The sequence below is a fragment of the Sinocyclocheilus rhinocerous genome, unplaced genomic scaffold (genome assembly GCF_001515625.1).
Source record: "Sinocyclocheilus rhinocerous isolate Xijiao unplaced genomic scaffold, SAMN03320098_v1.1 scaffold1245, whole genome shotgun sequence".
Lineage (NCBI taxonomy): Eukaryota > Metazoa > Chordata > Actinopteri > Cypriniformes > Cyprinidae > Sinocyclocheilus > Sinocyclocheilus rhinocerous.
In genome coordinates this window covers 1-24,623 of record NW_015627632.1, presented here as the reverse complement: position 1 = coordinate 24,623, position 24,623 = coordinate 1, and the positions used below count along the sequence as shown (strand labels likewise).

Genomic DNA, 24,623 nt, shown 5'->3' with positions numbered 1-24,623 from the left:
CATTTGTTTTTGTTTTGTTTAACCCTTAAAGGATTAGTTCACCCAAAAATGAAAATTAGGCTGTGTTTTACTCACCCTCGAGGCATCCTAGGTGAATATGACTTTCTTCTTTCAGACGAATCCAGTCGGAGTTATATTAAAAATTGTCCTGGCTATTCCAAGCTCTATCATTGCAGTCAGCGGGTCTGAACAGTCAACAATTGAACAGTCCACAAGTCGTCAAATAACGGCCGCGCATCCATAATAAAACGTACCTCACACGGCTCTGGGGGTGAATAAAGGGGTGAATCCTGTAGAGAATCCATGCGTTTTTGTAATAAAAATATCCATATTTCAAAACACTTTTCTCTCACTTCCGGTATGTCATACGTGGAAGACGTTCCGGCGGATGACGTAGCACGTCGGCGTTGCGTGATTAGTGACGAACGAGCTTGTAAAACACAAGCTAATTTTCATTTTTGGGTGAACTAACCCTTTATAGTTTTGACTTAAAATCAATTCATATACACTGCCATTCAAAAGTTTGGGGGCTGTTTTTTTTTTTTTTTTAAGTTTATCATGTTCACCAAGAGTGCATTTATTTGATTAAAATAATACAGCAAAAAAATTACAATGAATTGTAAAGTTTAAAACGACTGTTATCTATTTTAATAAAATTTAAAATGTAACTTTATCCTGTGATGTCAAAGCTGTATTTTCAGCAGCCATTACTCCAGTCTTTTGATGCTCAATAATTATTTCCTGAATATAAGTCATTTAAATTGTGAATAATGTGAATACTTTCTTATTATTATTATTACTTTCTTATCATTATATTATTATTATTATATTTTTTGATGTATATAAAGTTCAAATGAACAGCTCTTATTTCAGTCTTTTGTAACAACATACAGTAAATGTCTTTACTGTCACTTGTGATCAATTTAATGCATCCTTGCTTAATAAAAATATTAATAATAAAAAACTTATTGACCCCAAACATTTAAATGGAAGTATAGAATTTACTGCATAAAGCACACTTTTTCACTTTTTCTATTTGTTTGCTAGGAAGGAATAACAAAGCATGTCTATCATTCCATTGTTAGGGAGCAGAGAAGAAAAAAAATCAATGCAATTTATTTTATTACATAGTAACAGAATACATATTCTTCTGTTTTAGCAACACATTATAACAATACATAGTCATAGCTCAATGATGTCAATTTTTAATCATTAAATATCTCAACTTTATGGCCAAAGATCCCCCACTCGCAGATACACAACAGCTCAAAAACCATTCTGATCCATTCAGCAATATACACACGCATTTGCTACACGCATACTTACAATTCACACTTCTTACAGAACATACACACATCCTCACAACATACAGACAAAATAAAGGGATATTTTAGTATACAAGAAAACAACAACATCGAGGACAGGTGTTGAATAACAGACTCGGTCTTTGTTTTAATCGAGATCCTGAAACATAAGCAGACATCTATTGTACATTGAGGAAAAGTGTACCTTGGAAAGAAGCAAGGTACCACTACATTCATGATCATTCATTGAGAAGTCCTATTTCACGCTCTGCCTCACATGGGGAACGAGCAACACTGCATGAAGGGTACAAAATGGTAATTCAGAGCAAACGGGGCTTTCAGACAAGGCCATAAGTGAAACCATTGTACGATAAAATACTGAGGGAAGGTAAGTAGGGCAGGACATATGTGTGCGGTACAGAGCATGTGAGGAGAAAAACTATAAAAACAGCTAAACGTGAAGGGTAAAAGTAGGAAAACATAACAATACTTAATCACAATTCAATATCTTTCATTGCCTTCTTTTATCATTGCATCACCCTGGAAGAAGTCTGGCCTATGACAGGCTTGAATGTACTGCCTTATAGTGCAGCAGCTGACAAGTGCTTTCAAGTGATAATCAATTTCAGCTTTTCATTAAAACATTGTGAACTATGTGCAGGGGTTTATACGCAGGTACAAATCAAGCATGCACTTACTAGCTCATACAATATCATATAATCCAATCGGCACACCAAATCTGTTCAAATGCAAATGGCTTGTTCTCATTAGAAATGTAATGACACTCAAAGTGGAAAGCATATTTAGTCCACAAGGAAAATAATGGCCACGCTTTAAAATTGAGTTCTGTAGTGTTTGTGGAGTTGCTCATTGCCATTTCCCGTAGTATAAAGATGCAGATGCATTTCAGCGATGGAATTTCAGCGACAAATTCATCATTCATATCCCATGACTATTCTTATTGACCCCATAAAACTCACACTAAAAACTTGCTCTGATTGAAAACGCATTTAAAAGAACACTGCCCAACATTAAGGAGCATTTACATGGAGGACTCATAGAGCTTCAAAACCGGTGGATTTCTCTGCAAGCGCTTAAAAGTAAAGGTTTCTTTTGAAAAAGTAAATGAACCAGTGTACGGTTGTTTGTAGAGTATGTCTTACCGTTAAAACTGAAAACACAGACATTCATATATTTACATGTCTTTAAAGAGTTTTAAGAGGTCTATCCATTTTTTGAAACCACCAAACTTAAAGTTTGTAAGTGAGATAGAATTAAGATGCGGTTGCATTAGTATATTTTGGTGAAATTTCACAGGCAAAAAAGATCCAGGGTCTATTGTGAATAGTGTAGTGATGTATGAAGCACAGCTCACAGAGAAGTTACTTCCAAACCAAGCATTCTGTTGGTCAATGCAGTGAATGAGTTGCCAATGTGAATTCATTGCAAAATCTACACGAGGAAATTGTTCGCCCTCACACAAAATTCCCGATCACATGGATACCCATTGAAATGACTGGATTTTGCCCAAGAAAATTAGCCAAATAGCAATAAATGTAACCACACCTTTAGCTGAAGCTAACATTCCTAACTCCGTCCGAGTTAGTCAGGCCGTCTGTTAATATGTCTGCAAAGAATAATGGTGAATGAAAGAAGAGGAAGAGATTAAAACAAAAGGAGTCTAAAAAAATAAAGCTTTGTTAAATCTCTGCATTATAGTCTTTTTCTGCTTTAGGTTCTACCTTTAGCTTGAATACAATGGATCTCAGAGAATGAAAACATTGAAGCACTATGTACAGGTGCCACCGATGGTGGAACAAAAGTCAGTTGTTCAGTCCGTTGATTGATAGCTACAGCCTGACATCATTCCTGATGGCTGGACAGAATAGGCTGCCTGCAGATGGGGCAGGTGTTGTTTTCAGATAGCCAGCGGTCAATGCAATGGATGTGGAACTCGTGGGAGCAGGGCAAACGGCGCAGCTTGTTGCCCTGAGCGTACTCGTTGATGCAGACGCTGCAAGCGCGGCCAAGCTCGCCCTCCAGGTTGACCTGACCGTAAGTGCGTGTCACCAGATTGTCTATCTGTTCTTTGGTGAGGCCCCTTGGGTGTTCCTCATCTTCATCTTCGTTGAGAAGGAAAAAGTGCGCCAGCCTTAAGATGGGCAATGTCCCATTTTCCACCAAGCTATTAGTGTCCCTGCTGCTAGGTCGTCCCTCCGTCCCAGTCCTGCTCACCCGTATTTGTCCTTCCTCCTCACCTGTCACTAAACCTTCTCGTGCCGATTCCACTCCGCCATGGGCCACACCGCCCTCACCACTACCAACGCGGTACACCTGGGCTCCACCAGCAGAAGCAGAGTCCTGGTTGGGCGTGGCAGTCTCCGAGTCCGCTTCTGTCTCCATGAGGGAACTGAGCTCACCAAAGCCGGTCATGATCTGGCGCAGGATAGATCTTAGCGCCATGGAGCTGGGCTCGCCAAGGCCCGTCTCGGAAATGCGTCGCAGCGGTATGCGTATAGTGCTAACGTAAGTGCGGATTCCTGCACGCTCTGAGCGCGAGATGGTTCGACGAAACCCACCACTGTCGCTCTCGAAGGTGACTGTGTTCTCGGCGGCCCGAGCACGAGAGCGAGTGCGACTGGCAATGCTGTCCCTGTCCCGGTTCTCGCCCGGCCTGATGCGCCGTACCTGGAGGTCCAGCATGATCGTGGGGTGGCGCCGCACACCTCCAGCACCTGATACAGGCGTCTCCCCCTCTTCCTCACCAGCCTCCGGAGGATCCATAGGAGCAGCTGGCTCTACAGCGGCCTCACCCATCTCCATAGCAACAGCGGTACTTCCGGTGGACTCCACTGGGGTGGCACTGCTGCTATGGGTGGGGATAACGCTGGAGGCAGGGTTTCTGTCCAGGGGGGAGCGGCTACGTCTCGAAGAGCGAGACAAAACCCCACCTGCTCCTGTTGCCCTGCGCACGCGACCACGTGAACGAGTCCTGCTGTTTCGTGGCTCACGGGCAGCTGGCACCACCTGGGGGCTGGACTGAGGCAGAGCGGTGGGGCAGTCTGGGTCTTCATTTCCATTCTGCCCCTCCCCTGCGTTAACTGAGGAGGTTGTGACCTGTATTTGACCCCTTACGGCACCACCATCCTGCTCTTGTGACTGAAAAGCAAGTGGAGCCTGTGGAGGAGGAGAGCTTGGCAAAGAAGGCAAGTTCCTCCTAAGAGCTGTGGGAGGAGCCTGTGAGGTCAGAGGTGGCGTTACAGGTGGAGCCGTGCTACTGCGAGTGCGGCGCACCGGGGCCCTCCTTCCCAGGGTGGGCCTGGCCGTAGAGTACGGCGTGGGGTGTTGAAGTGAGTAAGGTGCAGACCTTGAGGGGTTGTAAGGGGTCGTGGGTGCAGAGGCAGACGACACTGGGGGAGGGGGAGGGGGAGGAGGCGGAGGCATTGGAAGTTCAGTTGGGTCAGGGGTGTCGCTGTGTTCTCCAGGCTCGGGTTGCTCGTGGTTGATGTTGATCTCAAGACTGAAGCGGAACTCGCCGCTGTTGGGGTTGGTGCGGCTAACGGCACGCCATGTTTGGTTTCCGCTCTGCCCGCTACGCGTGGCATTTCCTGTGCGCCGGAAGGTGTTCAGCCATTCCAACAGGGAGTCTCCATTAGACGTCTCTGCACCTGGCTCGACTGCACCTGGAAAAGAAAAAAATATTCATCAGTATTGTATATTACCAATTTCTTATTAATATTGATGAATAAAAGGGTAAGTAATGAAACAATTTTCTTTTATTTTGCTTGTTTCTACTTGCATAACCTTATTTGGTTCCTTGACTACTTTCATTCAACTAAGGATGCACTCAATTGCCTTTTTTCAAAAACATTTAAACAAATCGTACCAGATTATAGTTTACATTCACAAGAATCACAACCGTGGACTGACAACAACAAAGTTTAAGTTAATTTTGACATTACATTTATGCCCTCTTCATTCTTTTTCAACTAGTGGGTCAGATCATACATGTTTTACTATGGCTGCATAAGGCTGTATATCATCACAACCTTAACCCAAAGATTTATGCCCCTGCACTGTTGCTAAAAAATGCAGATGCATCCTGAATTGTTTTGTAATTGCATTGTGACTCTGCCTGCAAGGTCTTTATTGCACACAAAACCAGCTGATCATTCTAAGTAAAATTATTTGTATAGCTGAGCAACTTAATTCAAAACCATCCCTTTATGTCCTTACCGCTACTGCCCTCTGCCTCACTGCTCTGTGGGCGGGTTTCGGGGCGTGGCTGAGATGACACTCGCTCCTTTGCACCATCCAGACGCTGCCTCAGCTCCTCTGCTGTGACTTCACCTGTAATCAAACAAAGACACACCTTATTTAATATCCATCTATTGTTCATTTAAGTAAAAGGCTAGGTTTGGAAATTTGTACTTCCTCACGCCTTACATTTTATAATATGCTTTACATATTTCTCTGTGTAAGGGTAAACTACATGCATCTTTGCATACGGACGGGTTCGGTGTGTTCTCACCAGGTGTTCCCAGTAGATTGCTGTCTCTCATTAGTCTGTATTCCTCCTCACTCAGTTCATTAATGAAGTGATAGTATGCCTCCTCCCGCCGAAGCCGCTCCGCTTGACGATGACGCTCGTCTCGGCCGCCGGGAGGGTCCATCACCACAGAAACCGCTGCTCACAGATAATACAAGATGAAAAAAATTACAAAAATTGATCAATAGATACTTAAGCTGCCCAGTTACAGCTTTGTCTCTGTTCTATTTCACTATGTGTAACTTTTCTTTCTCTGGACTTTCCTTATCAACATTAATATTTCAGTTTATAAGGGAACGTGTAAATTTTGTGGTCTTGAAACTGGTTACTATATATTTTAAGTTCTTCAATTTTAATCAACTTCGGTTCTTTGGTGGTAAATAAATTTTTAAGAATACAATGCCATGTAGGCCATTAAAATTGCATGCACAATAATTATAACAGAATAAGCAAAAAAAAAAAAAAAAAAGGATTTTGATGAAAAATAACGTATCACATTATAGGACATGATAATTTCCCTAAAATATCTCAACTGTCAACTATTCATCTTCAATAAAAACATGAATACAATATATATATATATATATATATATAATCACTCTAGAATCTGCCAATGATCAGTTTACCCGTATGAAATCATGGTCTATAATATGCAAACCAGCTCCACATATAAACAATTAAGTTGAGACAGCAAGAAAATGTACTCAAAATATCGTGGATATATGTAAGGAGAGTCTGAAGCATAAACTTCTCTCTGTCTAAAACATAGCCACCATTAAGAGACAGCACGACAAAATGAACGCCTCAAAGGCAATCCGTAAATCCCAGTATGGAAGCAAAACCGCTTTGACACAGGTCAAAACACACCGAGCCACGTGACGTTGACAATAGCGTCAAATTAATTAATATGAATAACACCTCAGTCATTTCAAACAGTATTGCTGCTCTGTTATAATACAGTAGGCCACAGACAGCATCGCAGAACAAGTCAGGCACCAAAACTGGGCTGTCAGCCTCACAACCAATCAGCGTCCGAGAAGCGATGACTGACAGCCAGATTATCCACTCAGCATCGGTTAAAGGAGGGACATGACAAAGAAAAAGTCGGGCTCCATGTCAGCTAGCAACCTATCCCAGAGACAATAAAAAGCCTAGGCTAGCACTCTACACAGGGTGAAATTCACAACTGAAATTTGTCATTAAACTGTCACCATCGTCTGTCATCGGGCAAACGCAAACCATGCGGTGGAGCGAGCTGTCATTTTAAATGCGCAACATCTTTGATGGTGTCGACAGATTGCTGACAAGCTAACTGTGGGCCAATGAAAGGTTTAGATCATCATTTTGACAAGATGAGGGAAAAATGTCACTGACACAAGAATGTCACAGAAAATACGAAATGTAATAACACTGTCCAAAATGAAAACAAAATAAAGAAACGGAGGTAGTAATAGATATGTAAGTACCTGAAACAGCAGCTGTAATATGGACGAGTTCTCTTTCCTCTCCGCTCTGTAGCCAAGATGGGACCAACGGAGCTACACAGACAACTGTCCGGACAACTACCATGTGCGCAAAACCAGTTCCCACAGTACTACATCAATAACAACACTATAATGCACTTATTACACACGCACGCACACACACACACACACACACACACACATATACATATATTTCAGCGGTCTGCGGTAGTGTTCTGAAATGAGGAGGCAAAGTCCTCAAAGTTTTTTTTTTTTTAATCAAATGTAAATTCATATCCCAGTCACACCTTCTTGGTTAAATAATTACACTATCAGAAAGAAAAAAACAATTAAATTTTATATTTTTACATTCAATATTCTATAATCAATATTGTATTGTATTCTATAATCAATTCATAATCAATATTCTATTTGTTAAAGCCAAGTATGCTAAAGCCATTTTACATTTATTCCAAAATAATAACTCAAGGCAGTAACAATTTATACAATATTTTATTTGTGAACTTATGTTCAGCTATTCTTTTTAATAGTTATCTTTTAACTATTTTGAATTTTTCGGATAATCAGTCATCAAAGCTAGGTAAATATTGTCACAGACACTGAGATTTACTTTAAATTTCACCAAGCTGATTACTCACTAAAAACTCACACACAGGTGATTTCAGCAGTTAGGGGGACAGAAATGTCTTTTTTTTTGTTCTATTATTATTATTATTTTCTTATCTCTTACTTTTATACTCTTACTCAATAACCAATAATTTGTATTCTATATTTCCTACATTTACCTAATGAATATTTTATGATTGATTTATATACTACAAACACTTTTTTGCCATTTTTATCACAGAATAAATCAGAAAATATATTTTATAGTTTCTAAAGGCTACTGTAATAAATTATGTCAATTAACATTGCATCATTCATATACTTTATTTATTTGTTACCTGGAGATGACTTGGAAAAATATAAACCATGTATTGTCGCAATCGTGTTATTATTGTCTTCACGTTTCATCAGTCAAAACGTTTCTGCTTTTTATTCTGCTTAGCTACAGCCGGATGCCTTTGTCCAGGGCTTTCCAGGCAGGTCATAAGTTATTACTTTTCTTCAATTTTTACTGAATAATGTTTTCATTTTGGGGAAATTTTATATTCATAAATGTAAGTGATTTTAAAAAAACCATTGTTTTCTAATGCAAAGCTGGAAGAAGACTACTTAACCTATTGAAGAAGTTTAAACAAGACCTGTGTCATTTTTTTTCTTATTTTATTTCCATTTAGTGTTGTGCTCTGTTCTTTTGGATCTTCTTAAGATTTTGTACTGCCTTATTGTATTTGTGTTTTCCTGCAATAAAAAAAATCATAATAATAATAATTTTAAAAAGTTATTTCTTGTATGAGGCCGTTTTGTACTTTCTGCGGGAGAGCGCCCTCCGGCTTCCAGTATAAATGAAACATACACTGCATGAGAGCATTTACAAAGACTAAAAATATCCATTATAGGGACTTTGGTGTTTTGCGCTCCATAATGTTCACATCGCCTCATTGTGGATACGAGTAATATGTCAGGTCATGCAAAGACTATCTTGTCTCTTTTAGGGGGTTTGTTAAAACTCAATGGGCTCAGGGGAGGCGAGAGAGATGCGGACTCCCGCTGTTACTTTACCTGCTGGTGTCGCTGTTGGACAATGTTTCTGTAGAAAAACGAGTGATTTATACACTTTTTAATGTAATATTTGTAATACTGTCGTTGTTTTATTGTTGTACTATGAATTTTTTTCTCATCCAATATTTTGGGGAGGCATAGCCTCCCTTGCCTCCTTGGAGAATACGCCCCTGAGAATATATGAAAAATTCTCTCTCTAAAATTCTCTAAATTTTAATTAGCGCAATATGTATCGATTAACCCCTGTTAATTTTAATTATTATATAATGTTATAATGTAATAATGATGTTATTAAGGTTAATTTGCTTTTATACATTTCAATATTTAATATTTGAAAGAATTATATATGTATGCGGGTGTGTGTTGTGTTTAACAGTGATAATGCATGTTTGTTATTTGAAGAGGGGTAATAAAGGTTAAAAAAATAACCACAGTAACAGTGAGAGGATGGATGACATTTTTGTGAGCAATGAAATGCTTCATTTTGATAGAGTTGGGTATGTGTTTATTTATCTCTATATATTTAGCCTACTTATCAATCTGAACAACGTCAAATACTATATAATAAAAATAAGTGTAGTGTTTTGTATAAATGTTAAAGCAAAAAAGCATTCAATTTTATTGTTAATAAATATTATATTGATAGTTATTGATAAAATGAGCATTGTTATTAATTAGCCTATATTTTGTACATTCCTCTATGTATTTTATGTATAATTGTAAAAGCAATAAGATCATTCAATATTATAGTTAATAAATATTATACTGATAGTTCTTGATAAAATAAGCATATTTTGTTTCATTAGCTATATTTTATTGTTTTCGTAATTAAACCAGTTACACTATGTGAATGTGTTATTAATTACATTTTGTACATTCCTCTATGTATTTTATGTTAAAATGCAAAAAAACTCAAATGTACATAAGCATAAAACTGAAAAACAAAAGCACTCTTCAGTAAAGAGTTAAAATCCACGTGGTGCGCCACAAAGCCCATTCCTCGCCGTCTGTGTGGTTGCAAGTGCTATTCACGACGTTTTGCGACATTACCGTACGTGGACGCTCAACTCTCCCGGGTGAGATACCGGTTGAGCGGCGCAGTTGCACAGAAGTATCAAAGAAAGCGACCGATAGTCCAATAACACTCTGCACTTTTTGTCAGATCAAAAGCACACGTGCTTCATACGCCGTCTCAGCTGCCCGTAATTGTTCGCGGTAAATGTGGACTCTTTAGTTGAGCTGAAAAGCGACGCGAGGGAAGGCAACTAATTGTCTAAACGGGGCTTGAAGTAAGTTGCCTCCCCAGCGACGCTTTAAAGGGAAGCCACAGCCCGGATCCCCAGAATAACGGTGAAAATGGACTATGATTTCAAAGTGAAGCTCACCGGGGAGAGAGAACGAGTCGAGGATCTCTTTGAGTACGAGGGATGTAAAGTTGGACGGGGGACTTATGGCCATGTGTACAAAGCAAAGAGGAAAGATGGGTGAGTTTGCAGGATGGACTTGTGCAGCGATATGAGGCCTGCGCTCCCGTCGCTCTGCTCTCAGAAACCAAAACAGACCGTGTGTTGTCCGCCCTCGGCCCGGTGTTTTAGAGAGACACGTCTCTTGTCTTCAGAGAGAGTTTGATATGCACAGCTCACAGTTTCAGTGGAGGCTTATTTTGAGGGGATTGTGACTGTACGTCAGCAGGCACGAGTGCTGTTGTGATTGACGAGCTTATGCAGGTGTATTTGATGCAGATTTAGATTTGCAACATCATGTGTTTTTTCTTCGCCATGATGAAAACTATATTTACCATTAACAAAAACTACACTTTCTTAAAGGCATCTTTAAGCAGCTGACTAAATTGCTGCTCCAAAATACACAACATTGCATAAAATCAGCATCTCTATTGTAAAAGGAGGCTCTGATGCTGCTTTACATTCCATGTGAATAAAATGCAGCATTATAGCAGCCTTATATGTTGCCTTTGTCGTGGCAGAGAATTCTAATTAATAGTTTTAGACTAATGTTTCTGTATAATTTGGTAACACTTTGCAATAAGGGCCTTTTGTTACTAACTAACAATGAGCGATAAACTTGTTACAGTATTTTTAAATCTTTGTTAATGTTCATTAACTGTTCTTTGTTAATGTTAGCTCACTTTCTTTAATTGCTAGCAAGATTAATAAATGCTTTAGAAATATTTTTCATTGTTAGTTCATGTTAACAAATGGAATCTTACCTATAATTTCATATTTAAACCAGTTACATTTTTATAGCCTCAATTTTCTGTTGGTCTCTTCCAATGCGTTTGTCACATCAGCTGTATGAAGATATCATTAGTCTCCCAATTTCATGTCGACACCTGAATCCATTGCTGGTGTGATTGATGTCACTTTTGAGATTTTACCGTGGAGATCAGTGTCCCCTGCACAGGTTTAGAGGAGGATCTTTTTAGCCTTTTTCAGGTTTCTTTTTCTTTTTTGGGTTTCTACTTCTCTTCTGCTGACTTATTGAAGTATCTCTGCAATTGCACTGGTTGCATAAGTGACTTTGGTGTCACTTACCAGTTTATTAAAGCAGACGTTGAGGATTATGAAAGGTTGTTATAACATCAATACAGCCTTGACATGCCATGCTTCATATTGGTTTGTCAACAGTAGCCTTCCAAGGAATAAAGGCCAAAGCACCTCTAATTCTGTAAAATGTTTTTGTCGTCATAAAAAAAGACTAACGTTGTGATGCAGAAATGATTTTCATATACTGATGTTTACAGAAGAGGATGGGTGTAGTATATACCGTTGAAATACAGATTGGAAGGAGAATTGGGAGGTCTGTTTTATTAGAAGTCTGTTGGGGGAAAAAGGGAGTTGAAATTCCTGTGCTCTCAATGTTTTTGGTAACTTGCCGATAGGAATATATTCTCCAAAACTTTCTCACATCAGAGACAAAAACACAGGGATTTGTCTGTGCTCTTCATCCAAAGAAGGACAAATTATTCTTTTCTAACACAATGATCAAATGGCTGAGAATAACCGTATGACAAGTGTAACCTTTCTAGGATTAGATCATTTATAAACACCCAAGTAATTTATCAGGCTTTCTAATTAGACTGTGCCAACACATGATAGTCTGCTGAATTTGTGTGGTCCTTTGATTTTTGTGGTGCATAAAACGCTGATGGAATCACTGAATTCGGTCAAAAAATGGAATTTACTGTATAACATGGAATGTCGCAAAATTTGGATGAATAAATCAAAAGAACAATTTACCATAAGTAAACTAAATCACAATGTGGACTAGTGTCTGTGAATATTAAACCACAAAAAAAGTCTTCTATAGAATGTACTTAAAGTAACAACAACAATAATAATACCGTTTTTAAAGACATTATTTTTAAAGGAATATCACTCTATCACAATTTTTTGTTCATGTTTCAATTCAGTAAACTCTTGTGCACCACTTTGTCAAAAAAAATTAAAAGAATTGTTTGAATTTCATTTGACTACATTTCAAAAGATTCATTAAAAGTTAAAGTTTTATGCATTTACTTGATTACCACCATTTTTGAAAAGTAAATGTGTATTAAATCATAAATCCAGAAAAATTAAAACCGACAAAACAGAATGTCTGAAAAAAAGAGAACAATTTTCATAGGCCCTATTATCATAATTGAATTCAATTCATTAAACATTCTTTTTTATTATTAAAATTTTATTTTACCATTAAAAGAATAAAACAGATTTAATGGGGCCTTAAATGTCTAATTCCAGCTGCAGTGTCAATTAAAACCCTTATTTAATTACTTTTGGAAAGAAATGAAATGACCATGACTGATAGTTTCACATTTATTGATTAGAAATTAGAGCTGTGACTTGGGGGAATTTAAAAAATACCTAAAAATCCCATTCTACATTTTACTTGTATTAGTGTTTTTTTTGGTGGGAAAACTGGACAGAAAATAACCCTCAATGTCTGCAGGACATCAGTGGTCATATTGAGGCACCTGAAATAGCAATCCTCCCAATTTGCATAAGATTTTATTGTATTTAGTGCTATCACATGGGATTTGTTTTATTTTGTTCGACACTAATTTGATGTTTAACTTCTAATGGTTATTTGGTTCTTGTGCAGCTATCTTTATTTCACACCAATAGCAGACTATCTTGGCGGAGTAAGAATGGATCTGCTGATGAGTTACTGTAAGTTGGTTCCTTACAGTGCCTGGCATTAAGTGAGACCCATCAGACAGACCCAAAGCTGGGCTATTAAAGTCCAGACTGCCTGGCGGCCGAAGTCTCACTTGAAGGTCCTAAGCATTTAAAGATGTTTTTGTTCACCATAGAAGCTGATTGTTTATGAGCGGTTTACAGCTAATTTTTTTGTAGAACTTCATTTCAACATTACCCTCTTGCTTCATGTTAGTTGTCAGGAGACTTACGAGTTTTTGAAGGTGTGCTGGTAATAAAAGAGTCAAAATCATCTGTTTAAAATTCTGCTGGGTCTTTCCCAGTGGATTATTTCCCTCCATAAGGGGTTTAATATGATGTTTAGGTATAGATTTAGGGAAATGTAGTGTACTGAAGAGTAATTGCGGATGCTGATATGTCTATTTGCAGGAAGGATGATAAAGATTATGCTCTGAAGCAGATTGAAGGCACAGGGATCTCTATGTCTGCCTGCAGAGAGATAGCAGTAAGTACATCAAGCTTTAAATGTGTTCCTGTCAAGAGGATCTTCAAGTAGCTCTGGCACATGCCTTCTTGGTTAAACAAGTTCCCGGAAATACATTTATAGCATGTGGATACTTTAGAGAGTTAAAATCTGTTAACTATTATTAGCTCTATGAATTTTTAAGAAAATTTGAATACTTATATTCTCATGTAATGTGCAGTAAAGGAATAGTTCACTTAAAAATTGAAAATTGTCATTATTTTTATAATGACATTTGTTGTTTCAAACCCGTATGACTTCAGTATAATGAAAGTGAATGAAAACTAGGACTGTCAAGCTCCGAAATGATAAAAAAAAGCACAATTAAAATGTCATAAAAGTACTTTGATCATATGCTGAAATCTTTGTGTGAAAAACGGACCGAAATTGAACCTTTCCTTGATATGCTGGAAATAATTTTGTCAGTTTCATAAACAAACGATTGTTTTGGGTTAATGATTCAGGGGATCCAGTTCACAAAACAGCTGAATGGCTGCACCCGAAATCGCATACTTCCCTACAATATATTAGGTGAACAGAGTAGTATGTCCAAATTCACAATATTCATAAAAAATAGCCAAAAACTTCCCAGCTGGCATACTATTTCCAGCGAGATTTTGAAGTGTGGACACTATGCTATCCCATGAGGCCACGGGAGAGGATTTGTGAAAGGCAGTGAAGTGATTCAACTGACACGGGTAGATCACATGACTATGACAACATGATGAATGTAGTAGGTCCGGATTATATTCATACTATATGGAACAACTTATTTAAAAGAAGTAGTCAGAAGAGTATGTGATTTCAGACGCAGCCATAAATTTGTTTTCAACTGATCCGGTTCTCCAGTTCAGCGATTAACAGTTCACTGAATGTGAAGATTATTAGTAAATAACTATTTATATTTTGGTTTATTCATGACACAAATGTCTCATTTTGGTTTCAGAGGAATTGAAATATAGTGCATTAGTCATATGGACCACTTTTATGATGCTTTGTGTCCTTTTTGAAGCTACAAAACTCCAGTCCCCATTCATTGTAATTGCATGGAAAAGAGCAACCAGCACATTATTCAAAATTTCTGCTTTTGTCTTCCTTGGTCATAAAGCTTTGGAACAACATGAGGGGAGGGTGAATAAACAATGACAGAATTTTTTATTTTTGGCCTAACTATCCTTTTAATAAGCATACTTCAGGCTGAAGTGATTTTGTGTACTTTGGGTGCTCTGTAGATGTCTGTCTCAGCATGTGCGCTTGTGTGTGTTCGTTCTTGTTTGCTCCCTGCAGCTGCTGCGTGAACTGAAGCACCCCAATGTGATCTCGCTGCAGAAGGTTTTCCTGTCACATGCAGACCGCAAAGTGTGGCTTCTCTTTGACTACGCTGAACATGACCTCTGGGTAACATACAGTCAAACGCTCATGCACACACACAGAGAAATGTTTGTATACAGTACATATCTTGCTGAGGGTCTACGTGTCTTTGTAGCACATCATCAAGTTCCACAGAGCCTCCAAGGCCAATAAGAAGCCTCTTCAGCTGCCACGTGGGATGGTAAAGTCTTTGCTCTACCAGATCCTGGATGGCATCCACTATTTGCACGCCAACTGGGTCCTGCACAGAGACCTGGTGAGGTTCAATGTGTGTTATATTGAACAGTTAAAGGCAGAGTGAGTGATTTTTCAAAAATGCTTTAAAAACTGATTCGGGCCGAATCGCAAAACAAACTTGTAGCCAATCAGCAATAAGGGGCGTGTCTACTCGTGATGTGGAGGAGAGCGTGTTCAGTGCATGGGACGGACATTAGCCGAGCCAGCGACAGAAAGATAGAGATGGCGGATAAAAAACAAAAGAGGAAAACGTCTGCGGAACGATAAGGCAAGAAGTAGGACACGTGGGGCGTGTTTGTTTTGGTGATTTCAAATATAAACATTGGCTACCAGAAATCCCTCACTCTGCCTTTAATGTCCTTCCAGATGTAGCTCTTTTGACTTGGCTGATTATTAGAAATCCCATGACAATTTCCAGTAGGTGGCAGCATTTATAAAATATTTTTTTAAATATTTTTTTGTCACAACAGATGTAAGGACATAATTTAACAATGCTGGTCTTAATGATTTTATTTTGTTCTTTTTGAGGAAGAGATATTTGTGGAAAAAATAAATGTAACTTATTTGCCAAACTGTGTTGTTATGGTTAACTAAAAGTGAAACTATTAAAATTTGATTTTGGTATTTGAATAAAAAAATTGATAAAATAGTCAAATAAAATAAAAAATATTAGATGGAAAAATTTAAAAATTAGAAATGAGAACAAGCTAAATAGAAATGTTTTAAAAAATGTAATAAAAATTAAAAGCAAATAACAAAATTACTAAAACTTAAGAAAAAAATTAAAAATAATGGTTAATTCAGAAAAAAATACCTCTACTTAATACTAGAATAACACTGTTGCCAAATGATGCATGAATGAATTCTAAATAAATATAAAGCAATTCTTGAAAAATGTTAATGCTAATTGAACCAAGCCTCATTTAGTATCAGTATTTACATAAAAAATAAAAAATAAAAAAAACATCCTGTTCTGAATTTTTTATATATATATATATATATTAGTGTTGTCAAAAATGATTAATCGCATCCAAAATAAAAGTTTTTGTTTACATAATATATGTGTGTATATTTATTAGGTATATATAAATACCAACACATGCATGTATATATTGAAGAAAAATATGTTATGTTTATATATTAAATATATTTATATATATTATAAATTATATGAATATAAATATATACATGTAAATACATTGCAAATATTTTCAAAATATATACTGTATGTGTTTGTATTTATATTTACATAATAAATATACACAGCACACACAGACGACAACTCCCATGATTCCACACTCAGTCACGGCGTCATCAAACTACGCCTTTGTCTATTTTGAATACACGCCCTCTAGCGGCGAAAATTACATATTGTGCCTTTAAATCGAATTAGAAAATCTGTGCCGATACCCTGCCCTACTCTTTAAAATGTTTTCTTTGTACAATTAGACTTGACTTGTTTAAGCATATCTTCATGTACTATTTTATAGTATTTTCTTTACTTATGAAAATACTGCACTGTTTTCAGATTTGAGATGATTGATGCTGCCAGGAACAGAGTGCGTGTGAAGGCCTGCTATGTGATGATGGCACTGACCATCATAGCGTGCGTTGCTACGGCTGTCTCTGGGAAACGGGTAATAAAAAGAGTGCTGCTGTATAAATGATAAGCTTGGGTAATATATGGCTCTCCTATCCTTTAACCAATGCCTTCAATGGCAGGCGGCAGGTCGGCATGAAAATCTGACCTCTCGTAACATGGAGAAAAAGGCTCAATGGAGAGAGGAAGCACAGAGAGAAAAGGAGGCGGCCGATGCACTTGCAGAGAAAGCCCAGTGAGATGCATCCATCTGAGCTCCATCAAGGCCCATGTCTCTGTGTCAGCTTGCATCATACAACAGCCAGTTATTTAATGTCAAACGCCACACACCATGGGAACTCTGGTGGAGGTGGTAGATTTTCCTTCACATAGTAAACAGATTTTTAGAGTAGTGTATAAAATAAAGATGTGAGATTTTCCCTGTGTGATTATTTTATATATATATATATACATATATATATATATATATAATTTTTTTTTTTTTTTACCCTGATAAAAATATTGCAAAATACTGTTTCATGGCTATAAAGGATTATTCATGCATGGTAAGTTTTCGAAATCCTAAAAAGTTGCAAAGAAGTTACGGCATCAGTTATCACACTGAAATGAGAGAGAAAGTATTACAGCTCTGAACTTTGACTCTTTCACCACAGAAACCTGCCAACATATTGGTAATGGGAGAAGGTCCTGAAAGAGGACGTGTGAAGATAGGTATGACATCAGCTCTGTTTCCTTTCTCTTGTGACAAAAAGAAGAGAGATGTGTGCATCAGTGTTTTGATGCACAATCATGACCATTTTTAAAATTCTGTCCCTGATGTGCAGCTGATATGGGTTTTGCACGGCTCTTCAACTCACCACTGAAGCCTTTAGCAGATCTGGATCCTGTAGTTGTTACGTTCTGGTACAGAGCACCGGAGCTGCTGCTGGGAGCCAGGCATTACACCAAAGCCATTGGTGAGATGTTTGTATAAGTGTGTGTGCAAATGCACATTTAAAAAGTGTATTCTAGATTTGGTCACTTTCTCTCTCCTTCTCAGATATCTGGGCGATCGGCTGTATCTTTGCTGAGCTTTTGACCTCAGAGCCTATCTTCCACTGTCGACAGGAGGACATTAAGACCAGTAATCCTTACCATCACGATCAGCTGGACCGGATCTTTAATGTCATGGGCTTTCCTGCAGGTATTCATCGTTCACTTGACATTGATTCGGTGAAAACTTTGAGACTGTGAGACTTTTGTTTTTTTACTTGAGTTCTTACAGGTCCCTCAATGTCTTTTTAATGAGTCAAAGGTAATTTTCTATTGCAGAAACAATCCACAGAAGAGAAAAATCAATACCTTTTTGTTGTTTAAATATTTATAAGGTTCTGTGTGTAAGGATGGAATTATTAACAATTCTGGGTGAGGTACTGATTCCTCTTAATGATTTCATTTTGTACTTTAACTGAAATAACTTGAAGTTTAAATTATTAATGCTAAAACAAAACTAACAAAATAAATTATAGCCAAATAGGGGAAAAAATACAATGATGGTAATAAAAATGACAAAAACATAAAATTACTTAAACTTAAGCAAAAATTAAAATATAAACTGAAAATATAAAAATAAAAATAAAGGCTAATTTGAAATATTGAAACAAATACGTAGTATACAAATAATGCTAAAATAACACTGTTGTCAAATGAATATTTGTTGTTTAAATATTTATATTTGCAGTTACAGTTAATAGTTAACAATGCTTCAGTCAATTGTCCTGATAATCGTTGTAATCTAATTTTCTTCTCAGATAAAGACTGGGAGGACATTAAGAAGATGCCGGAACACTCTACGTTGATGAAAGACTTTAGGAGGAATACGTTAGTTTGATTTCATCTTTGACTGTAAAAATGTCATACTAATAAGGCCTTTCATTGACTAGTTTTTTATTTGATGGCATTTGTTCCTCTTGCTGTAGGTACACTAACTGCAGCCTTATAAAATATATGGAGAAACATAAAGTCAAACCTGACAGCAAAGCATTCCACTTGGTAAGTGGGCGAATAGAATTGCAAATCTCATTTATTCGTTCTCATATATTCAACTGTAAACTTATGAACTCCCTCTCAGCTGCAAAAGCTGCTTACTATGGACCCAATCCGCCGAATCACATCTGAGCAGGCCATGCAAGACTCGTACTTCCTGGAGGAGCCTTTACCCACGTCTGAGTGAGTGATTTTAGGAGCAGAATCAGCTTTCTGCATGACATGAACAATTGTGATTTTTGTATGTTTAATATTTGTACACTGAAATTAGGGCAACCACGGTGCTCTACTTACACAAGATATTGTTTAGGGTATATTTAAAATAGCTCTGTTTTGTTTAGTGTCTTTGCTGGCTGCCAGATTCCTTATCCCAAACGAGAATTCCTGACAGAAGAGGAGCCGGAAGACAAGGCAGATAAAGTAAGAAATGTGTGTTTTCTGCTTTTTGAGTATTTCTGTGTCAGTGTGAATGTATCTCTGTCCATTTAGTTTCTAACTATGATGTAGTTAATTACATTTTTAATTGAGATGTATGCATTGTAATTTTCTTTCTCTCCTACAACTGCAGAAAAACCAGCAGCAGCAGCAGCAGGGGAACAACCACACCAATGGGGCGGGGCACACAGGTAACCCTGACAACAGCCATGCACAAGGCCCGCCTCTGAAGAAGGTGAGAGTGGTTCCGCCCACTACTACCTCAAGTGGCCTGATCATGACCTCAGATTACCAGGTAACACATGTAAACATAAACCTTTGTTATTTATTTATTTTTTGTATTTTACAAACAGGCTTTAAAATTAACCTTCTGTTGCCCATCAGCCAAAATAATTGATGAATGTCCAATTTTTCCAGTCAGTTACCTGCCTATTTTATTTCTTTATAATATGCAATACTATTCAAAAGTTTGGGGTCCTAAGATTTTTTTAAATGTTTTTGAAAGAACTCTCTTATGCTCACCAAGGCTGCATTTATTTAGTCAAAATACAATAAAAATGTTATAAATGTGAAATATTACTAGAATGTAAAATAACTGTTTTCTATTTTAACTGTATTTTAAACTGTAATTCATTCCTGTGATGGCAAAGCTGAATTTTCAGCATCTATCATTCCTGTCTTTAGTGTCACATGATCCTTCAGAAATCATTCTAATATACTGATTTGCTGCTCAATAAGCATTTCTTATTATTATCATCGTTGAAAACAGTTGTGCTGCTTAATATATTTGTGATTTTTGTGCAGCATTTATCTGAAAAAGGAATATTTTGTAACAATATAGAAGGTTTTACTATAACTTTTTTGTATCAATTTAATATATATATATATATATATATATATATTATGCGGTTTAATCTTTTTCCTACACACAAACTATACATACATATATATATATAATATGTATATGTGTGTGTATATATATATATATATATACACACACATATACATATTATATATATATATGTATGTATAGTTTGTGTGTAGGAAAAAGATTAAACCGCATAATATCTGTGAAATTTTGCAAATTTAAGCAAATATTTCCATGTATTCATTTAGTACATTTAGTCAGTTGTTTGTATTCACGTTTTCTCTGGTCTTCAATGTGGACTATCGTCTCATTTTGGTCCTTATTAGTTGCGATAGCCTCTCAGTCCATTTTCATCCATGCTTTCTTTCATCTAGATCCTGAAAGTTTCCATTTACATGCATTCATTTGTGTCTTGAGTGCTTGCTGCTGCATGCATGAGCAGCAAAGAGCTACTTAAAGGTCTTAAACAGTCAGTCAGACCCCATGAGTTGTTGTTGTTTTCTGTTGAGTTCGAATCATGTGTTGCTTCTAAAGCATGCAGAACGCTGTTCTTCTGTGTTCCAGCGCTCCAATCCACATGCTGCCTACCAGAACCCAGGACCAAGCACATCATTGCCCCAAAGCAGCATGGGATACTCCTCTACCTCCCAGCAGCCTCCACAGTACTCACACCAGCTCTGACAACAGCCACGCACAAGGCCCGCCTCTGAAGAAGGTGAGAGTGGTTCCGCCCACTACTACCTCAAGTGGCCTGATCATGACCTCAGATTACCAGGTAACACATGTAAACATAAACCTTTGTTATTTATTTATTTTTTGTATTTTACAAACAGGCTTTAAAATTAACCTTCTGTTGCCCATCAGCCAAAATAATTGATGAATGTCCAATTTTTCCAGTCAGTTACCTGCCTATTTTATTTCTTTATAATATGCAATACTATTCAAAAGTTTGGGGTCCTAAGATTTTTTTAAATGTTTTTGAAAGAACTCTCTTATGCTCACCAAGGCTGCATTTATTTAGTCAAAATACAATAAAAATGTTATAAATGTGAAATATTACTAGAATGTAAAATAACTGTTTTCTATTTTAACTGTATTTTAAACTGTAATTCATTCCTGTGATGGCAAAGCTGAATTTTCAGCATCTATCATTCCTGTCTTTAGTGTCACATGATCCTTCAGAAATCATTCTAATATACTGATTTGCTGCTCAATAAGCATTTCTTATTATTATCATCGTTGAAAACAGTTGTGCTGCTTAATATATTTGTGATTTTTGTGCAGCATTTATCTGAAAAAGGAATATTTTGTAACAATATAGAAGGTTTTACTATAACTTTTTTGTATCAATTTAATATATATATATATATATATATATACCCAATAGGGAGAATGTACTTAGGGAGGCGGGTGTGGACCTGAGCCAAACCGCCCCACCCCACTGAGTGCTTTGCTGTGCAGCATTTCCACCGCAGGAACAATAACTGTAACCTAACAACACATCACCATATCATACAGCCAACATTGTCCTTCGCTGACAAAAGGAGAAAGAAAAAAATGAAATAAATAATAGACTAAGTGAAAACAAATGAAAAAAGCTGATGAAAAGCGGATATTTGTTCCATTGGTGATAGTTCAAGTTCTCGCTGCAAGTCTGTGATACTTCACAAAAAAGAAAAACACACAAAAAAGCAACAAACATTCTCAATATGTGGTACTGAACAGCTGCACTATGTAGTGAGACTGGTTTGGAGTGAGGTGGAGATCCACCATACCATCCAAGCTCTTTAGCCCCAGTCCTTCTTGCCCTCACTTTGAAATCTGTTGGCCTCTCCAAGACTCAAAGCTGCTATGTGACTGCCAGCAAAGACAGAATGACGTTTGTCAGTCTGTCTGTCTCTCCGTCTGCCCTTATACACACATACACATGCACACACACTCACTCTTTTAGCCCATTGCTGGGGACCGAATTCTCTGCTGGAGCTGCTGACTGAAGCATAATGAGAACCTCTAGTGCCCCCTGCTGGCATCATACTGATAGAAGGCGGTATAAAAGAAACGACAAACTTGATTTTAGTAGTTAATAATTTAATGTTTTGGTTTTTACTTTAGGAGAGGTCAGCAACTTCCATTTTGCTGTCAGAAAGGCTGTTATGCGTGAAAGATTGGCCTTAGAACTTCATGACAAAAGTTGTGTGGACAGCAGATTGAACATGCATTGTACTGTATTGTAATGAAATATTTTACATGAAACAAATATCCTGACAATAAAAGTGGAAGCATTTAAAAAAAAAAAAAGGAAAAGCTTTTATTTCTGTGTTTTTGTGAGTGCTTACATTTCCTGGGGCAATAATACACAGGCAATGTTTATTTTAAATGAATTTATAGCATTTTAGTTGAGTCTGTTTTCATTAGGAATTATGGCTGCATTCTTTTCTTTTTTTCCCCTTTTTAAATGCATGATATTTATACTTCATGGAGAAAAATCTTTTTTTAATGATTTTTTTTATAGGGCTTATAAGTCCCATGTTTAATTAATTTTTTTATTATCTTTAGTAAAACTAGCCTCCCTTAAAATGGTTATTTTGGCCTGTCCCACCTCGGAGGCCTTGACCTTGACTAGATCCAATTTTAGTTTATTTAAATTTATTGAATTGATATTTAGTTAATGAATTATTTTTTTAAACTAATTTTACATTTAAAAAGTCATTTATTTTTAACTCCTGCTGAATGACATCTTAAATTAGACTAAATTTTCAGTTCCGTGACCCAATGTTTAATTTTTTTTATTATTATTATTTAATAAATGTTGACTCTTTAATTTATTTTGATGGTTATTTCATGTTTATTGCTCAAAGTCACATGAATCAGGGTTTTTAAATACGAACTTCAGACATATTGTCCCAGTTTTGGTAACAATCAACATTTTCAACCCCTACTACCCATGGACAGTGGACCATTTGCTGTTCCATGCCCTATTTTATACCCTATACTGTTTAGGGTGTCTTCAATTCTATCTTTGCTTTATAAGAAATAGCCTAAGTTTTATTAAGTATGTTAGCTGTTGTGTGTTTAAAGCCCAGCTAAAATACCCAAATAAAGCCCGCTCTCACACAGCCGCCCTATCTTTTAATAACCGGGAAATCTCTGTCAATCATCCTCAGCCTCTCATCTGATAGGCTGATTGTGACAAATGGTAGCGCGTTAAATTCCTATTCTAAAATGCTGATTGGTGCGAACAACCCAATATGCCCCGCCCCAAGCGGATTGTTTGGAATGGACCGATGGAGACACAGGATGGCGATGGCAATCCGAACCTCTGAAAACCTGGACATGTGAGCGAATATTATTTTCAACAAAATTCACTTTTGGTAAGCATCATACATTTACTTATTTTCGCTAATGTAGTTATTTTGTCATATTACACTTGTTATATTTACTGTTTATCGCGCTTTATATAATAAATGGTACATGAGGTTTGGGATTCTAGTGGGGAGTTTATTTTGATTCTTGTTTATTTATTTGTAATTAATGGCGAGATTATGTCGATTTTATAATTAAATTCTGTTATATTAATAATAATGTTACTATTGTTACAATAACAAGCGCTGCGTGCCTTATAATACAATATGTCCTCCTAAGAAGAGTAAATCAAAAAAGTTTCTATATTTTCAATCAGTTAAGACTGAAAGTGCTCTTTTCGTAAACTGTTATCAAAGAATATAATACATAACAGAATTGCGCAACTTTACATTTTTAACTGTTTAGTAATTAACAAACCCGAAAACTTAATGAATTCATCCCGAAAGTGTTCAAATAATATATGCATCTATTGTTTTTAAGATAAATCCACGCTTACGCACGGGTTTGCAGAAATCTCAGAGCAACTGGCTCGTGACATTCACAAGCCTTCATCATGTGTGGCGTGATCCGTATTGAAATATTAATGTAGCCTTACGCGCAGAGATGCGCTGTACTTCAGAATAGCTAATGCGTTGCCATCCTGTCTTTTCTGCGTTTCAAAGAGCGTTTAGGGAGTGAATGCTTGTCTCCCTCGTTAGTTTGGACAGGATGTGGCCTCCTGTGGTCACGGGATGGGTCTGATGGACTTCTAAGCCTGACAGCAGCACTGATGGGGCTGTAAACAGCTGTGATGCACCCTAATTATTTTGTATGTTTACCTGTTATTCCAGCATCTCAAAGTGTCTGCTTCTGGTTATACACTCTCTTTGGCATTTTTTGAAGATGGTAGGTTGTATTTTGTCTGACTGAAGTGTTCTTCATGTGTGTGGTTTTTGCAGTAGGCACAGACTTATGGAAAAAGAAGGCCACTGAAAAGGAGAGAGAGCCAGGAGTGCTTCTTTTATTTGAAGAAGAGAGAGGGGTG

The 24,623-nt window shown here is 37.1% G+C and overlaps 2 protein-coding genes and 1 long non-coding RNA gene across 4 annotated transcripts; 2 read left to right on the top strand and 1 right to left on the bottom strand.

Annotated features, from left to right (window-relative positions):
* Positions 1 to 1,105: 1,105 nt before the first annotated feature.
* Positions 1,106 to 7,422, bottom strand: LOC107733165 (E3 ubiquitin-protein ligase RNF6-like). Its single transcript, XM_016544701.1, has 4 exons — positions 7,320 to 7,422; positions 5,836 to 5,991; positions 5,541 to 5,654; positions 1,106 to 4,987 (listed from the first exon to the last, which is right to left on the bottom strand). Exons 1-4 carry the CDS (start codon positions 7,420 to 7,422, stop codon positions 3,168 to 3,170), a joined length of 2,193 nt encoding a protein of 730 aa, XP_016400187.1. The 3' UTR covers positions 1,106 to 3,167.
* A 2,588-nt stretch (positions 7,423 to 10,010) lies between these two features.
* Positions 10,011 to 21,010, top strand: LOC107732894 (cyclin-dependent kinase 8-like). Of its 2 annotated transcripts, none has more exons than XM_016544334.1 (13): positions 10,011 to 10,486; positions 13,607 to 13,682; positions 14,988 to 15,098; positions 15,187 to 15,327; positions 17,562 to 17,619; positions 17,733 to 17,864; positions 17,948 to 18,091; positions 18,699 to 18,768; positions 18,867 to 18,939; positions 19,019 to 19,116; positions 19,275 to 19,362; positions 19,502 to 19,663; positions 20,801 to 21,010. In XM_016544334.1, exons 1-13 carry the CDS (start codon positions 10,359 to 10,361, stop codon positions 20,915 to 20,917), a joined length of 1,398 nt encoding a protein of 465 aa, XP_016399820.1. In that variant the 5' UTR covers positions 10,011 to 10,358; the 3' UTR covers positions 20,918 to 21,010. The 2 variants fall into 2 exon arrangements, with proteins under 2 accessions (XP_016399820.1, XP_016399827.1); XM_016544341.1 differs by having other exon boundaries at positions 10,013 to 10,486; positions 19,275 to 19,353.
* On the top strand, positions 16,818 to 17,103 carry LOC107732907 (uncharacterized). Its single transcript, XR_001638917.1, has 2 exons — positions 16,818 to 16,945; positions 17,031 to 17,103. It is a non-coding gene; the product is annotated as an uncharacterized LOC107732907 (long non-coding RNA).
* Positions 21,011 to 24,623: the final 3,613 nt, after the last annotated feature.

Coding starts and splice junctions, on each gene's coding strand:
- LOC107733165 (XM_016544701.1), bottom strand. CDS start 7,422: ATGGTAGTTGTCCGGACAGTTGTCTGTGTAGCTCCGTTGGTCCCATCT. Junction 5,992..7,319: donor TATTACAGCTGCTGTTTCAG/GTACTTACATAT, acceptor ATCTGTGAGCAG/CGGTTTCTGTGGTGATGGAC. Junction 5,655..5,835: donor CAATCTACTGGGAACACCTG/GTGAGAACACAC, acceptor GTTTGATTACAG/GTGAAGTCACAGCAGAGGAG.
- LOC107732894 (XM_016544334.1), top strand. CDS start 10,359: ATGGACTATGATTTCAAAGTGAAGCTCACCGGGGAGAGAGAACGAGTC. Junction 17,865..17,947: donor GCATTACACCAAAGCCATTG/GTGAGATGTTTG, acceptor TCTCCTTCTCAG/ATATCTGGGCGATCGGCTGT. Junction 19,117..19,274: donor GAGCCTTTACCCACGTCTGA/GTGAGTGATTTT, acceptor TGTTTTGTTTAG/TGTCTTTGCTGGCTGCCAGA.